This window comes from Sinohyriopsis cumingii, chromosome 12 (assembly GCF_028554795.1).
Source record: "Sinohyriopsis cumingii isolate HCF-2022 chromosome 12, ASM2855479v2, whole genome shotgun sequence".
Taxonomy (NCBI): domain Eukaryota; kingdom Metazoa; phylum Mollusca; class Bivalvia; order Unionida; family Unionidae; genus Sinohyriopsis; species Sinohyriopsis cumingii.
Window position 1 is genome coordinate 31,909,161 of NC_142972.1, and position 17,927 is coordinate 31,927,087.

At 34.9% G+C, this 17,927-nt stretch overlaps 1 protein-coding gene across 1 annotated transcript in view; it reads right to left on the reverse strand.

Annotated features, from left to right (window-relative positions):
• Positions 1-2,924: 2,924 nt before the first annotated feature.
• The window catches only part of LOC149786200 (N-acetylated-alpha-linked acidic dipeptidase 2-like), a 173,274-nt gene continuing 158,271 nt past the window's right edge, over positions 2,925-17,927 (reverse strand). The window contains exons 19-20 of the mRNA XM_089976557.1: positions 15,356-15,448; positions 2,925-9,656 (exon numbers count right to left, since the gene is read on the reverse strand). Of these exons, the coding sequence (XP_089832683.1) occupies positions 9,470-9,656; positions 15,356-15,448 (280 nt within the window). The 3' untranslated portion in view covers positions 2,925-9,469. The remainder of the gene's footprint in view (positions 9,657-15,355; positions 15,449-17,927) is intronic.

A 17,927-nucleotide genomic window follows, 5' to 3' on the forward strand; every position in this document is an offset into this window, starting at 1 on the left:
CCTTGTCAAGTTTATTTTCAATGATAAGTAAACCATTCCTCCACTTTCCAAAAACTGTTTTAGTCCGTCATTTTTATAATTGGAAAACAAGAATTATGTCTGAACATACAAGTATAAAGAAAAATCTTCTAAAATGATTTCCAATAATTACAGTAATGAAAATAAATGCTTGCGTTTGAAATATAAAGTTAAAACAATGAAACAAACATATTTAAAAATTGTCAAAACAATCTTTTTAAACAAAATACAATTTTAGGTAAACTTGTATAGAAACCATCCTGTATGCACTATATTAATATGAGGATTAAATGGGATTATTTGTTTTATACTTGTGTTGGAGCCTGTAGGAAACTGTACATACTGTTTGTTGTCTTATCTCATGATTGTTCAACACAAATACTATAATTAGTGCTTTCCTTTTTATGCCAAATTATCATTTGATAATTTGTCAGTACTTTGAGAATGAATCAAATTCCCTGATGTTTCACATGTGTCTGTGCTTTGAGAATGAATCAAATTCCCTGTTTCACATGTGTCAGTGCTTTGTGTCATGAATTATGCTCTTACATGAAGGCAAGGGTAGTAGTCAAATGTGGAATGTTCAGTATGAGTAAAATGCTAAGAAAGCGTTACCAACGCCATCTCACGTGAAGGTATCTGTGCAAAATCAATGGAAGGATTTGCAGAGGTTTTCAGTAAATACTTTTGTAAACTTTCAGATAAACTTTGTGAGGAATGTAGCAATGCTTGAACATCAAGATATCTGGCACTCCTCACTGATTCCATTTTCATTAGATATCTGGCACTCCTCACTGATCCCTGCTTACCTCAAAATATCTGGCACTCCTCACTGATCCCTGTTTACATCAAAATATCTGGCACTCCTCACTGATCCCTGTTTACATCAAAATATCTGACACTCTTCACTGATCCCTGTTTACATCAAAATATCTGGCACTCCTCACTGATCCCTGTTTACATCAGAAGCAGATGTATATGACACATTAGTTGACTTCAATGTCAATAAAGCTGTAGTACTAAATGACACTGGACCAAAGTTGTTAAAACTTTTAGCACCAGTAAATGCCAAGTCTGTAGGAAAAAAACTAATCTAAGTATTAAGATAAATGAATTTCCATACCTATTTAAATGTGCTAAAGTAACACTAATTTACAAGAGTGGAGGAAAGGATGATTGCTGTAAATACAAGCCAATATCAGTCTTACCAATACTGTCTAAAGTCTTTGAAAAACATGCTTACTCACATCAGAATGATAATCTTTTTCACAATGAGCAGTCTGGATTGAGGGATTCCCATTATTGTCAAATAGCCCTCATTAAAATCACTATGCTTGGTTAGATAAAACGAATAAACAAAACATGACCAGTGTTGCTTACCTTGAATTTAAATAGGAAGATCACTGTATCCTTATCTTGCTTACAATGCAATACTTTTGATGATGACATAAAATGGCTCAGTTCTTTTCTTCAACACAAAATGCAGCATGTTTGTATAGGTAGCACTAATAATAGCATCTACTGCAGTTATTATGGATCATGTTCCACAAAGGTCAGTATTGGGTCATCATTATTTTTAATCTTTATAAATGACTTCTTAAGTACTAATAAGAACTTGGGGGCCCCGAGTGGCCAAGTGGTCTAAAGCACTCACCATTATGGATCACTGCCATCACACCTCTGTCTGCGTGGTTCAAGTCCAAGACTCGGCTAACGTGGGTACGTGGGAAAGACTGCCAGTAGCTTCTCGTGGGTCAGTGGTTCTTTCTTGGGTTTTCCAGGGTTCTTCCTCCACCAGTTATACTGGCCGCCATATATAGCCTATCTTGTGCTGAAAAATGGCATTAAACCCTAGAACAACAACAACTAATAAGAACTTGAATGTACACTTGTTTACAGATAACACAACAAAATACCATTCTGCTCCATCTTTAAATACCATCCAAACCAAGTTAGAGATTTCTTTATTGAATTATAGTGTAAATAATGACAAAGTAAGACTAAGTGCATGTTAATAGCTACATTTCAGATATTGGCTCACAGGGATTGGACGCATCTATACTTAAATGTTATGGGCCCCGAGTGGCCAAGTGGTCTAAAACGCTCTCCATTACAGATCACTGCCATCTCACCTCTGTCTGCGCGGGTTCGAGTCTAGATTCGGCCTCTGCGGGTATGTGAGAAAGCTTGCCAGTAGCTTCTCGTGGGTCGGTGGTTCTTTCCTGGGTTTTCCTGGGTACTTCCTCTATTAATGCTGGCTGCCATGCATAGCCTATTGTGTGCTGAAAAATGGCATTAAACCCCACAACAACAACAACAACTTAAATGTTATGAATGTAACTGTTAAAAGTGCTTCAAAACATAAACTGCTTGGAATTCAAGTTGGCAGTTTTCTTCAGTGGAGTGTACAGGTTAATATTGTATGTAAATTGCTCTCTTATATTTCTTCATTGTTTGCAGAAATTAAGAAATATCTCCCTCCTGATGTCAGGGTATTATATCCGAATGCTTATATTCAACCAGATTATTGCCCTGATGGATGGATAAATAACAACAACAAAAAAGAAAAGCATGTATACCTTTAAATAAACCTTTTGATGCACCTTCAGAACTCCTGTCGTAAACATCAAGTTTTTAGGAAACTGACAAAAGAATTTATTGAAGTAAAGCTGTTTTAGTAAACAAAGCTGTAATTGGCACTGCACCACATCTACAAGACAGGTTAAGCTGGATACAATCAAGTTTTGGTGTATATGTATTTTACCCACCAAGACACATCAACATTTAAACAAGATATTTCATTTGAAAAAGATGTGTGTGTGTGATTAGGATGAGGTGGACGCTCTAACCACTAGGCCACCGGAGCAGTTTGAAAAAGATATCTTGTTAAAAAAAATATAACAAAATTCTTTATTTCAATAAAATTTAATTTTAAAAAGATAGTTTTTAAACAAGACATTATTTCATTTAAACAAAATATTTATCACATTTAAATTCAAACAAAAGATTAACTTAACAAAGTCTGTTACAAATTAGAGAAAAGTTATCTTTATTATTTATACTGTACACACTGTCAAGATTAAAGACTAAGAATGATACAGAATGCTACATTTCACACCACAGGCACAGTACTTAAGGTAATCTTATGAGGCTAAATGGCTAATGGAAATTCTATCTGCAGGATAATACAGTGCAATAACAGACCGTCTTGATCGAATATAATGGCAGATGGAAATATCTGCAGTATAATACAGTGGAATAACAGACCATCTTGATGGCAGATGGAAATTCTATTTACAGTACAATCCAGTGGAATAACATATTTTGGTCATATAGAATGGGTGATGGAAATTCTATTTACAGTAAAATACAATGGAATAACATATCATCTTGGTCAAATTTAATGTCTTTGATGACATGACTGTACCATACATTCAAACAACTCGCATGACAGTATTAATCCATATCAACATATGACCTTGATGTGGCATCAAACAAGTCACCTTCACTACATCAAAAAAGACTTACTTCATAAATAACATCTTTGAAAGATTGCATAAAGGGGTGGGTGGGTTAACTGACTTTACATAATATAAAAACCTAACTCTTAATTTTACTTACAATTTTTTTATTTTTCAATGGGAAGAATTGATATTAGGCAACTACTGGGAAATCCATACAAGGGTTGACTGAAGTGTTCCAGAAAGAATGTAAAAATATCTTTTAAATAAAGCAACTTGAAATCATAATTTTAGGCAACTATTGGACAATATATACAAGGATTGACTGAAGTGTTCTAGAAAGAATGCAAAAATTACTTATAAATAAAATGACTTGAAATCATAAAAGTTTGCCTTCCATAATTAAAAACATTCCAATTTAGGACATAATGATATCACATGCTTAGCAACTTTATCATTTTCTACAGCTTATATGTAGACATGTTGAGAAAATAGCAGAGTCCATTTTCAACAGGTTGTGGGTATGCAGTGTTATGCAAAATCACTGACACAGGCAAAAGCTGACATGGATGCTGGGTGTGGATCAAACACGCTTGCTAAATCTGGGATCGGTCTTAATACCGATGAATCTTAATAACAAAGAGCACTTGTAACTGTTTAGGAATAAAACATTTCTCACAATACTTTATAACAAATTTTGGGACCTTCTAAAGACTGCTCCATTCAAAATAAATGTTTATTTAAAGAAGAAACTATCTGGTCCATAAACTGATGTTAAAACCAGGCTGTATTACACTTTCATGTCTCATAATGAGATTAGTTCACCAGGGTTGTACTGTAACTGATCTTAAAACCAGGCTGTATTACACTTTCATGTCTCATATTGAGATTAGTTCACCAGGGTTGTACTGTAACTGATCTTAAAACAAGGCTGTATTACACTTTAATACCACAGAATGAGATTAGTTTACCTGGGTTGTACTGTAACTGATCTTAAAACCAGGCTGTATTACACTTTCATACCTCATAATGAGATTAATTCACCAGGGTTGGATTGTACAAGTAGTTAGTTAATACCTCCAAAACTTGACAAGATGTACACAAGATAGCAGGTAAAAATGTATTCCAAACAAAGTAAATGAAGGAAAGCAAACACACATACTTTCCATGCAGTAACAACATTTTGAAATAAAATCTGATGACAAACTGTCCATTTAAAGAGCAATGAACACAAATACATTAAAAAAAGGCATGGATTAAGAACAGAAGAGTTGCTAAAGAGACTGTATTGTATTTTTGTATTTTTAACACAAAGTGAAAAAAGGACACAGACTGTAGACAGTAGATTACAACAATACTTACAGTGTGATTTGGATTTTTAATGTAGCTTTAACAATTTCTCAGTCATAGCACTATGATGACTGCAGTGTGTCAGTTTATAGTGATATCGAGCATTGAAGCATCATGCTGCAGACTTGTGGCATCATGTCCCACCCAGTCACATTATCCTGACACAAGACTGACCAGTCTTAACACTAACCTCTTAATGCTGTGCGCCAAGTGAGGTAGCTGCTGGTACCATATTTTATAAGTCTTTGGTATGACTCGGCCAAGATTTCTTAGATTCACTAACATTTTATTTTGTTTCGGCCACTCCTCAGTTGACATATGAAATTAGTTCACATTCCAAGGTACAGACATTGCTACCTCACCATCTACAGACATGTCAGTATTTGCTTCTTGAGTAGAGAGTAGATGATCATTGATAAATCAATGAGGTGTGGACCCACTACAGAGCCTCATGGAACACCACATCATGTGTAGAATAGGAAAAAGTGGATATTTCCCACAGGGACCTGTTGCTTCCTATCACAAAAATATGAATTTAAGTTTTTTGCATCGCCCTGAAATCTATAACATTGTAGCTTAGGTGATATGATACTGAATTGCTACACGTATATTCATTAATGTAAGGGCTATGTCTTGGGAGAAGAAAATAGTTTTTTTTGTTTCCCAAGACCTTTGTGCATATACAAAAAAAAACATCGGTGCATTTTCATTGTGCCAACATTTATTGACACACAAAATGACAGACAAAACTGGGATGACTGCAACATGTCACATGGCAGTGGCCAGCTCTTGTTCAGTTATGACTTCAATCAACTGTCATTAACTACTATGAATTTTTTGATCATTATGTTGCATATGCATATTTTCAGATTTCTCTAATGTGAAATACAGACTTCATAATTCATGGAACGCTTAGTGTTTACCTCAAGAACTGTCTACAGAGTACAGTACAGTACTTACACAGTGCAAATCGTACACAGCATCACATACATTTTTTATTCCAAAAAATATTAGATGCAGATTTGCTTTATGCAATATTTTTATGAAAATGCATTCATCCAATCACATTTTATCTAGACATCCATTGCTATTACATTTATTTTGACCATGCACTCAAGAGTTAGTGTTTTTCAGAAATGTGACTCAACAAAATGATGTAAATTATCTGAAAAAATGCACATATTTCATTACATAAAACACTTAACCAGCATGTATTAAAAAAATTGATCATCATCATTTTTAGTTTTGTATTTATATGCTTAACACAAAATCATTTTCCACACATTAGTCATTCCACTTTTGATTTTGGCCACCTCGTTATTTTAGCATTTCCTTTTGTTTATAATCGGAAGGTTTGTTGTTTGTTTTCTGTCAGCAATACAGATCAAGTAAATGTTTAAGCCATGAAACTGGCTTAGTTAGAGATTTTTCTGGTGACAATGTCGGTACCCATTTGTTGAACACCATTAATACACACCAATTAACAGTTGTAAAATCTAAACCGAGTTAAGCAGTATGAGAGGCCATACAAAATAGCAGTAATAAATTAATTTTGGCCCTAAAATTTATAACAGATTGACTACCCATAGTAACAATGTTGTCGTATTAATGTTTTTGTTTTTGACCATATGACATTTTTTTTCTCCAGCTCTCACTCTCTCTGTGCATTCTACTCCATAATATTAGCAAGATTACCATAGCCAAGGAAACGGGTACTTATTCAAGCTCACTTAATCAAAGTCATCTAGGTTCGAGTTTTATAGTATTACAATTATTTTCAAAGCATTATTTCTGAAACTTCTTACCATATTGTAGGGATATTACTCAAGTTTAGTGCAGTGGTGCCTATGATTTGAAACCAATGTATGTACTTCATTTAGCACAAGTTAAAATCTTCAATTTACATGTGGAGACGCTGTGATGTAAGCATGCTCACTAAAAATCACTGAAGCAAACTATTTTCATTTTTTCATACTGTATCACTTTATAACATAAAGTAATTACATTTTCAAGCATAAAACATAATTACTGGTGATTATCAACAATTTTCATGCAATAATGCTTAAAATGACAATTGTTATCTAGAGCATAAAAGGGGAGAGATTACTGTTTATACTGGTACAACATCCCACTAATGCTTAATTCTTGTCACTGTTCAATTTAATTATACATATCGGAATTAGGTAGAAGGATAAAGAAAACAGGAGAATTAAATATATTTAATTACTTTTCAATTAATTGTATTAATTCATAACATTTCTATTTAATAATTCAAGATGATAGTCCATTAATAAAAATGAAGTTTTTTTCTCTTTTTAATGAAATGTCGTTAAATCATTCAAATACATTGATTGATTATTATAAAAATAATGATGGTCTCCCAAAAACTTATAGCCCATGAAAAAACAGCCATAAATTAATGTACCAACATTTAACAGTCATAAAAATTACTTCTGAATAAAATTAAGGGTGTCCCAAGATTCATAGTGTCGTAATAATTACAGTTATTATGCATATGTACTTCAAGTAGAGTCAAATAAAGAGACCTTTGCACATTTAGCCTGGATGTGTGATGTCTCTGAAAGTAGACCTTTAGAATCTCTAACATTCAAATTTTTTTAATGGTGTTTCTTTTCCATGTTTGCTAAAGTATCCGAAGAGTAATTTCACAGCCATTACAGGTTAACAAGTTACACTGTGTACACAGATCAAACAGTGACTCAAACCTGTTTACAGAATTATTACATTCAAAATTGTACACATGTTCTAATCCAGTTTGTTGGTTATGTATGTTGCACAGAGCTGTACTCCACTGCACTTCACTTACTGGAATGTGCATGACTTTTGTTTAGGTTCTAGTTAATTATAAACAAAACGAATCTGCTTTCCATTCGAACACCTCTGTGCTATATGACCTCTGACCAGTGTCCCGTTAAACTCAGTGATACCAACATACGTGTTTGTATTTGTACAAGAACCAGTAAAAATAACATTTATCTACAAATTTCAGCATGCAATCAAGACATTAAAAAAAACATCTTATCATTAAAGCAGCAAACTTGACTATACACATTTCGACAATGAAACATGGAATTTGCTCTTTGATTGACCTTCTCCTGATTGGATCATGCTCAACAATTCCAGAAAATAGTATATGTAGTAAGAGCAAGTGAAATTTTTTGTTTCATTGTAATATTATAATCTCAAAAAATAACAAGACAGCCGCATCAGTTACTATCTTCTTTAGATCATTAACTAATGGACCAAATCTGAAAGAGTATCATTTCAGTTCTTTTGTGAAAGAACAAAATACTAGATAAGTTAAATTAAATATATGTACAACAAATATGTGCTTGTCTTACAAGATATCAGAACGATCATGGTGGTATAACAATAAGCAAGTGTAGGTATCATAAAAAGAAATACAACACAGAGCTAAGGGCATAACATCAGATCAATCCTGGCTGTATCAAATAAGTGTAGGTATCATAAAAAAATATTAAACAAAAAACAAAGCTAACGGCATCACATCAGATCAATCCTGGCTTTATCATGATGGGTTAAGTTTATGTATCATAAAAAGGATGTACAAAACAGAGCTAAAGACAAAATAGGGTAAAATCCTTAAAATACAAAGTCAAATTCTTTTCATAAACTGCAGTCTTTTAAAAAGTCTAAGATCTTCTAAGGAAGAAAATAACATTAAGGTATCATGAGACAATTTTATATGGCAAGTTTTGTCAATGGATTTTTAACATTGGGTATATCTTCAGTTAACTTCATTGTTTTCTTTTACAAATGTGTGAACCATGTGATTTAGATGGCATTCAAAAGAATGAAGCTGCAATTACATCATGTTATGTGCCATCTCTGACAGTTCCGACCTTGTTGCACTTTCTTACATTAAGGTAACAAGACATCATATTTTTGGTTTTAATTTGTCATACTTCTGACTTGATAATGCAGCTACTGCTGTATTGTCTGAGATTCAGGTTTACATTTGATTTTATATATGAATCAGTAGAGGTAAAAATAATATTTATTTCAGTTTTATCTACCTATGATTTGTACATCTTTTAATTTTTTATGAAAAATCTAAGGCAAAGATAATTTTATTTTCTGAACTTGTAGGTATATACAATCTGTATACTTCTACAGTTGCAAAAATATATGGAAGATTGCTGGTGCATGAAAAATTAAAGGGATGTGCACAAACAATTATCAAATAGAAAGGAAATCATATATATATATATATATATATATATATATATATATATATATATATATATATATATATATATATATATATATATATATATATATATCTTATTCAGATTTGATCTGCTTAATTTTGCTATCTTTTTACTGATAACAATTCAAGATCTTGTTAGTATGCATTACAATATCTTAGCATTTTTAAAACAACTGATAATATGAATAAATGTATGCTAAAAATAAACACATGCCCTGAACTTATCATCTATGTTTTACAGTATATTTAATCATTTGTAATTTTACACACAGAAATCTGCTTTAAAAATCTTTACAAATATGCCAAAATTATGTATTTTTGTGCCATGAGACAGTATCACTCTTGTTATTGTTTCAAGAGGAGATAACTGTAGCTTCTTGATTAGTTCCTAAAGTCCAATAGGATCCAATGAATTAGCAGCAGACTGAATAGTGTAGGTGACCACATACACCTGTTGTTTCAGCAAATCCCAGCTGCTGGCTTTATTGTGCTGAATTTCAAACATGGTGTCCACAATTCCTGGAAAACTAGTTCCTGTGTAGCTGTCAAACTTGCTAGGAGCAAACATCACATGCCTAGAGGGATAAACATATTGCTATCAGTCATATTACTGTAACCAAGGTTACCAAACATCATAATAATAATATACATATTGCACATCAGTACTAGGTGCCCTTGCCTATAACATAGTCCACATTTATAAAATGGATATGTTAATAGACCCAATAACAATAATAATAATAATGATAATATAGTCCACTGTTCCCTCTCTACAGTACACCTTGATAACTTGTAGACACACTTATAATGCAGAGGTAGATACGGATCCCATATTTTCTAAAGGAAATTCCAAAAACAATCGAACCCCTGTTCAATGAAAGCAAATAAAATTAAGAACAAAACTGGAAAATTAAACCTTGATATTTCATTCATTTTATAATTCAAAATGGTGGCTAGTGCCTAGAAAATTGAACAAATATCATGAAACACAACTTTAAATAAGAAGTCATATATTTTGTTACATTTATAGTAAAAAATACCCAGCACACTGTAAATAACAATATACAATGAAATTTTGATCAAATAAAATGTTAGTAAGGTCTACTATAATAACTGTAACTGTAATCATAATTGTAATCATTAATATTCATGGATCTCACTCATAATTGTAATCATTCATAACACCTCATTATTATGCATGCTCTCACTCATAATTGTAATCACCTTAATAATATGCACAGATTTCACTTATAATTGTTACAACCTTATTAATATGCATCGTTGCACCCATAATTGTAATCACCTCATTCATAGGCATGGTCACACTTATAATTGTTATAACCTTATTAATATGCATATACCTCACCCATAATTGTAATCACCTCATTAATATGCATGGTCACACTCATAACTGTAATCACCTTATTTATATGCAAGGATCTCACTTACAATTGTAACAACCTCATTAATAAGCATGGACCTCATTCATAATTGTAATCACCTTATTAATATGCATGGATCTCACTCGTAATTGCAATCATCCAAGACCTTAACGATTTAAACCTATGTTCCAAGCTTTGGTCAAAATCAGATCACAAATAGTGTAATAGTAACAAGCTCACCCAATCACATGCATTCATAAGGGTGGATCCAATGTATAATCCAACTCTTGTTGTAAGATCATGATAGTATAATCTATATTCTCAGTTGTCTCAGTTTTACAAAATTGGATCAAATATATGACTTCCAGAGGGCTTACAAGCTCAGGCAGTCAGAGGTAACATCATCTCATTAGTATGCAAAGATCTTGTTGACATAAACCCATATTCCATATTGGATCAAAATTGGTCCTGAAACATGCATGGTGTCCTGGGTGGTAACAAGCTCATCAGATGTGTAGATTTCACACAATCTCTGACTCTTACAAGATCTTGATGCTTTAAACATATGTTCTAAGCTGTATCAAAACTGGATCAGAAATATCTCTTGCCGATTGGTAACAAGCTCAGACAATCTGATGCACCATCACTTCATTGAAAGAGCATGGTGGCTCATTATCAACATTATCAGAGATTTTGATATTCAAACCTATATTCCAAATTTGACTGAACTCAGATCTAAATAGTGTTGTTGCCATAGTTATAACAGTGATAAAGTAAATAGTACTCAGATTGGAAACTCCAGAGAGTTGCCCGACATCACCCATTCACTTCTGATATGCAAATGAAGTTCCCAGTCATCGGTTTAGCAGTATGATTGATACCACAGCTAAAATGTAACAGTGTTTTATTGGGAAGCAATTTATATTTTCTACCTTTCCAACTTTACATTAAGATTTATTATATTTTGCTAATATCAATAACAAAACAAACATCTGATATCCCTTCCATTTTTATCTTTAGTAATATTAAAAGCATTATATCATGTTCTGCATTATCGAGCAATAACATCTTCTAGCACACAAGGCTTGATTAGCCTGATCTAACACACGACTGGTTAGCTTGATCTAGAACACAAGTCTTGATTAGCTTGATCTTCTAGCACCCAAGGCTTGATTAGCTTGATTTTCTAGCACCCAAGGCTTGACTAGCTTGATTTTCTAGCACCCAAGGCTTGATTAGCTTGATCTTCTAGCACCCAAGGCTTGATTAGCCTGATCTAACACACAAGGCTTGATTAGCCTGATCTAACACATAAGACTGATTAGCATGATCTAGAACACAGGTCTTGATTAGCATGATCTTCTAGCACCCAAGGCTTGATTAGCTTGATTTTCTAGCACACAAGGCTTGACTAGCTTGATTTTCTAGCACCCAAGGCTTGATTAGCTTGATCTTCCAGCACACAATGGCTGGATTAACTTGATCTAGCACACAATGCTTGATTAGCTTGATCTAACACACAATGCTTGATTAGCTTGATCTTCTAGCACCTAAGGCTTGATTAGCTTGATACAGCACATAAGGCTTGATTAGCTTGATCTTATAGCACCCAAGGCTTGATTAGCTTGATCTAGCACACAAGGCTGGGTTAACTTGATCTAGCACACAAGGCTGGATTAACCTGATCTAGCACACAATGCTTGATTAACTTGATCTAGCACATAAGGCTTGATTAGCTTGATCTTCTAGCACCAAAGGCTTGATTAGCTTGATGTAGCATACAAGGCTTGATTAGCTTGATCTTCTAGTGCCCAATGCTTGATTAGCTTGATTTTCTAGCACCCAATGCTTGATTAGGTTGATCTAACACACAAGGCGTGATTAGCTTGATCTTCCAGCACACAAGGCTTGATTAACTTGATCTAGCATACAAGGCTTGATTAGCCTGATCTTCTAGCACACAAAACTTGATTAGATTCATCTTCTAGCACACAAGGTTTGATTAGGTTGATCTTCCAGCACACAAGGCTTGGTTAGATTCCTCTTCTAGCAAACAAGGCTTGATTAGCTTGATCTAGCACACAAGGCTTGATTAGCTTGATCTTCCAGCACACAATGCTTGATTAGATTCATCTTCTAGCACCCAAGGCTCGATTAGCTTGATCTAGCACACAATGCTTGATTAGCTTGATCTTCCAGCACACAAGGATTGATTAGATTCATCTTCTAGCACACAAGGCTTGATTAGCTTGATCTAGCACCCAAGACTTGATTGGCTTGATCTAGCACACTTCCAGCACACAAGGCTTGATTAGATTCACCTTCTAGCACACAAGGCTTGATTAGCTTGATCTTCTAGCACCCAATGCTTGATTAGCTTGATTTTCTAGCACCCAATGCATGATTAGGTTGATCTAGCACACAAGGCTTGATTAGCTTGATCTTCCAGCACACAAGGCTTGATTAACTTGATCTAGCATACAAGGCTTGATTAGCCTGATCTTCTAGCACACAAGGCTTGATTAGATTCATCTTCTAGCACACAAGGCTTGATTAGCTTGATCTTCCAGCACACAAGGCTTGATTACATTCATCTTCTAGCACACAAGGCTTGATTACATTCATCTTCTAGCACACAAGGCTTGATTAGCTTGATCTAGCACCCAAGACTTGATTAGCTTGATCTAGCACACAAGGCTTGATTAGCTTGATCTTCCAGCACACAAGGCTTGATTAGCTTGATCTAACACACAAAGCTTGATTAGCATGATCTTCTAGCACCCAAGGCTTGATTAGGTTGATCAAACACACAAGGCTGGATTAACTTGATCTAGCACACAAGGCTTGATTAGATTGATCTAGCACACAAGGCTTGATTAGCTTGATCTTCTAGCATGCAAGGCTTGATTAGCTTGATCTAGCACCCAAGGCTTCATTAGCTTGATCTTGAGGCACACAAGGCTTGATTAACTTGATCTAGCATGCAAGGCTTGATTAGCTTGATCTAGCACACAAGGCCTGATTAGCTTGATCTTATTGGACACAAGGCTTGATTAGCTTGTTCTTCTAGCACCCAAGACTTGATTAGCTTGATCTAGCACACAAGGCTTGATTAGCTTGATCTTTCAGCACACAAGGCTTGATTAGATCTATCTTCTAGCACACAAGGCTTGATTAGCTTGATCCAGCACACAAGGCTGGATTAACTTGATCTAGCACACAAGGCTTGATTAGCTTGATTAGATTTATCTTCTAGCACACAAGGCTTGATTAGCTTTATCTAGCATACAAGGCTTGATTAGCTTGATCTTTTAGACCCCAAGGCTTGATTAGCTTGATCTAGCACACAAGGCTTGATTACATTCATCTTCTAGCACACAATGCTTGATTAGCTTGATCTAGCATACAAAGCTTGATTAGCTTCATCATCTAGCACACAATGCTTGATTAGCTTGATCTAGCACACAAGGCTTAATTACCTTGATCTTCTAGCATACAAGGTTCAATCACTTTGATTTTCTAGCACACAAGGCTTGATTAGCTTGATCTTCTAGCACACAATGCTTGGTTAGATTCATCTTCTAGCAAACAAGGCTTGATTTGTTTGATCTAGCACACAAGACTTGATTAGCTTGATCTTCCAGCACACAAGGCTTGATTAGATTCATCTTCTAGCACACAAGCCTTGATTAGCTTCATATTCCAGCACACAAGGCTTGGTTAGATTCATCTTCTTGCAAACAAGGCTTGATTAGCTTGATCTAGCACACAAAGCTTGATTAGCTTGATCTTCCAGCACACAAGGCTTGATTAGATTCATCTTCTAGTTCAAAAGGCTTGATTAGCTTGATCTAACACACAAGGCTTGATTAGCTTGATCTTCTAGCACCCAAGGCTTGATTAGCTTGATCTAGCACACAAGGCTTGATTAGCTTGATCTGGCACACAAGGCTGGATTAACTTGATTTAGCACACAAGGCTTGATTAGGTTGATCTAGCACACAAGGCTTGATTAGCTTGATCTTCAGGTACACAAGGCTTGATTAACTTGATCTAGCATACAAGGCTTGATTAGCTTGATCTAGCACACAAGGCCTGATTAGCTTGATCTTCTAGCACACAAGACTTGATTAGATTCGTCTTGTAGCACACAAGGCTTGATTAGCCTGATCTAACATACAAGGCTGGATTAACTTGATCTAGCACACAAGGCTTGATTAGCTTGTTCTTCTAGCACCCAAGACTTGATTAGCTTGATCTAGCACACAGGGCTTGATTAGCTTGATCTTCCAGCACAAAAGGCTTGATTAGATTTATCTTCTAGCACACAAGGCTTGATTAGCTTGATCTAGCACACAAGGCTGGATTAACTTGATCTAGCACACAAGGCTTGATTAGCTTGATCTTTTAGAACCCAAGCCTTGATTAGCTTGATGTAGCACACAAGGTTTGATTAGATTCATCTTCTAGCACACAAGGCTTGATTAGATTCATCTTCTAGCACACAAGGCTTGATTAGCTTGATCTAGCACACAAGGGTTGATTAGTTTGATCTAGCATACAAGGCTTGATTAGCTTCATCATCTAGCATACAATGCTTGATTAGCTTGATCTAGCACAGAAGGCTTAATTACCTTGATCTTCTAGCATACAAGGTTCAATTACTTTGATTTTCTAGCACACAAGGCTTGATTAGCTTGATCTTCTAGCACACAAGGTTCAATCACTTTTATTTTCTAGCTCACAAGGCTTGATTAGCTTGATCTTCTAGCACACAAGGCCAGTTGAGCTTGGTCTATGTTTCATTAAGAATAAAATAGCTTCCTAAAGTACCATAAACAAAAGGAATTAAAACCTATAACTGTGACAGTTCTGACATGAATAAAACTTACTTGTAGATTGGTCTTCCCGGCACCCCCTCTGGGTCTATGAAGGCCCTCTCAAGCTGCATCATCTTATCATTCACTATCCTTACTGCCAAGGGACTGGAATGGAAATGATGGTTATCTAATTATTTCATTCCTAGTCAAAAAAGCCTCCATGGTGAAAAATTAAAGCACTGAATTGTTGACTAATGCAATTAATCACAACATCTTGCACAGAAACTATTCAAATGGAAGGCATGGTATAATTTCAAAGGAATGGGGTAAAACTAATTTCAATTATGCAATATTTAGCTGTCATTATTGCACTGCCCAAAGTTTTCCTAGAACGAGTCCCCAATGCGAGGTGAATTTCCTTCTCCAATTACAAATGGAGGCCTTAGAATGTACAAAACATAATCCCAGTCTAATGCTTTAATAATTTCCATTATTTGGAATACTGTCCATTTTTGTTTTTGACAATGACTGAAAGGATATCAGGACAAGCAAGGCTGAGGGGAGTTGGACAATAACAGGTGGTAAGTATTATATGATTAAAATTGGTTTTAAACAAAAAGACTCCTTCAAAGGGACTGATGCTCTACTGGAAGAAAAGAATGTATAAGAATTCAAAATAAGACCAGGTCTTCCTTTTAACTGCAAAGTGTTGAATCCAGCTTTGATATTTTTCAGCTATAATATGATTTTCAAATTAACTGCTGTGGTGAACATACTGGAAGTTATTTTGGTAACACCATCATTCAGGACCAAGAAGGCATCATAAGAAATATTCTGGTGGAAACCCCATGTTGGTATGGCTTTCCATTTTGGAGAAGCAATACTAAGAAGATTTTCAAGAAGGATGCCACAGTGGCTATATTTGTGTCAGGCTGCTGCTATTGCTTTTTAGTACCAGCTAGATACCATAACAAATCTTTTGGCAAATGCAAAATGTTAATATGACCAGTCATCTGGAAGAAGTAGTGATAACAAGATGGTCAAAATGCCATTGTGGCAGTCATATTAGAAGTTGGATCTGCATATTTTCATTTCATTAGAAATCATCTTTCAGTGACAACCCCATGTGGATATGACCAAACACTCAGGAAAGATAGTGGTAACAAGATTTTTGAGATGGCTGCTGTTGCAGGCATACAGAATGACTGAATGGCACCATTAGGACCAACCATACATCAAAAGAAGTTGTTTCATAAAAATAAAATATGCTGATATGACCAACCATTCAGCAGGAGTAGTGATAACAATGTTTGCAACATATTAGAGATTAGATTAGCCCCATTTTCAATGAGGGCCAACTAGACATCTTTTAGTGAAATCCCTATGTTGATAACACCATCCATTCAAGATGCATAAAGATAATGATAAGATTTTCATTATGGCTACCATGGCATAATGATAAGAAGATTTTCATTATGGCCACTATGGCATAATGACAACAAGATTTTCATTACGGCCACTATGGCATAATGATAACAAGATTTTCATTATGGCCACTACAGCATAATGATAACAAGATTTTTATTATGGCCACTATGGCATAATGATAATAAGATTTTCATTATGGCCACTATGGCATAATGATAACAAGATTTTCATTATGGCCACTATGGCATAATGATAATAAGATCGTCAGTATGGCCACTATGGCATAATTATAACAAGATTTTCATTATGGCCACTATGGCATAATGATAACAAGATTTTCATTATGGCCACTATGGCATAATGATAACAAGATTTTCATTATGGCCACTATGGCACAATGATAAGATTTTGATTATGGCCACTATGGCACAATGATAAGATTTTCCTTATGCCACTATGGTATAATGATAAAAAGATTATGGTCACTGTGGCCATCAGATTAGCCCTATTTTCATATAGGACTAACTAGACATCATAAGATGTATTCTGGCAATAGTATTTTCCATTCAGTGGGATTTACAAAAATCAAGGTTCCAAGATGGCCATTATCGTGGCCAAATTGGATGCCAAATTGGCACCATTTTCATTTAAGACCAACTGGACATAATACATGAAGTTTTCTGTTGATGCTCCATGTCAATATTACTTTCCATTCAGGGTGAGTCATGATAACAAGATTTTCAACATGGCCACTATAGTGCCCATTTTGGATATTAGATTGGCCCCACTTTCACTGAGGAACAGCTAGACATCATCAAAAGCCTTTAAGTGAAAATTAAATGTCAATATGATGATCCATTCAGGAGGAGTAGGGATAACAAGATTTTCAAGAAATGACTAATCCACCCACTCCAAGTACCATTTAATTCTATACATATGAATAGTTCCTAGGTGGGAACTGGTATTCTGCACAAGTCCACATGTACATGCTGAGATTTTATTGAATATTAACTTATCTTCATTTCCAGAAATATAAAATAAAAACCAGTAGCACAGTTCTCTGAAACTGGCTGAAAGTTCACAGCACAGCCACATTTCCTTCCAGAACAATGAGTCTAGGCCATAATAGACACAACTTTAGAAAAGATATTGAAAAATTGGGAGTCCATGGTCACAATCTGAATGTCCCCAAAGCAGGAAAACTAACAAAGATTGA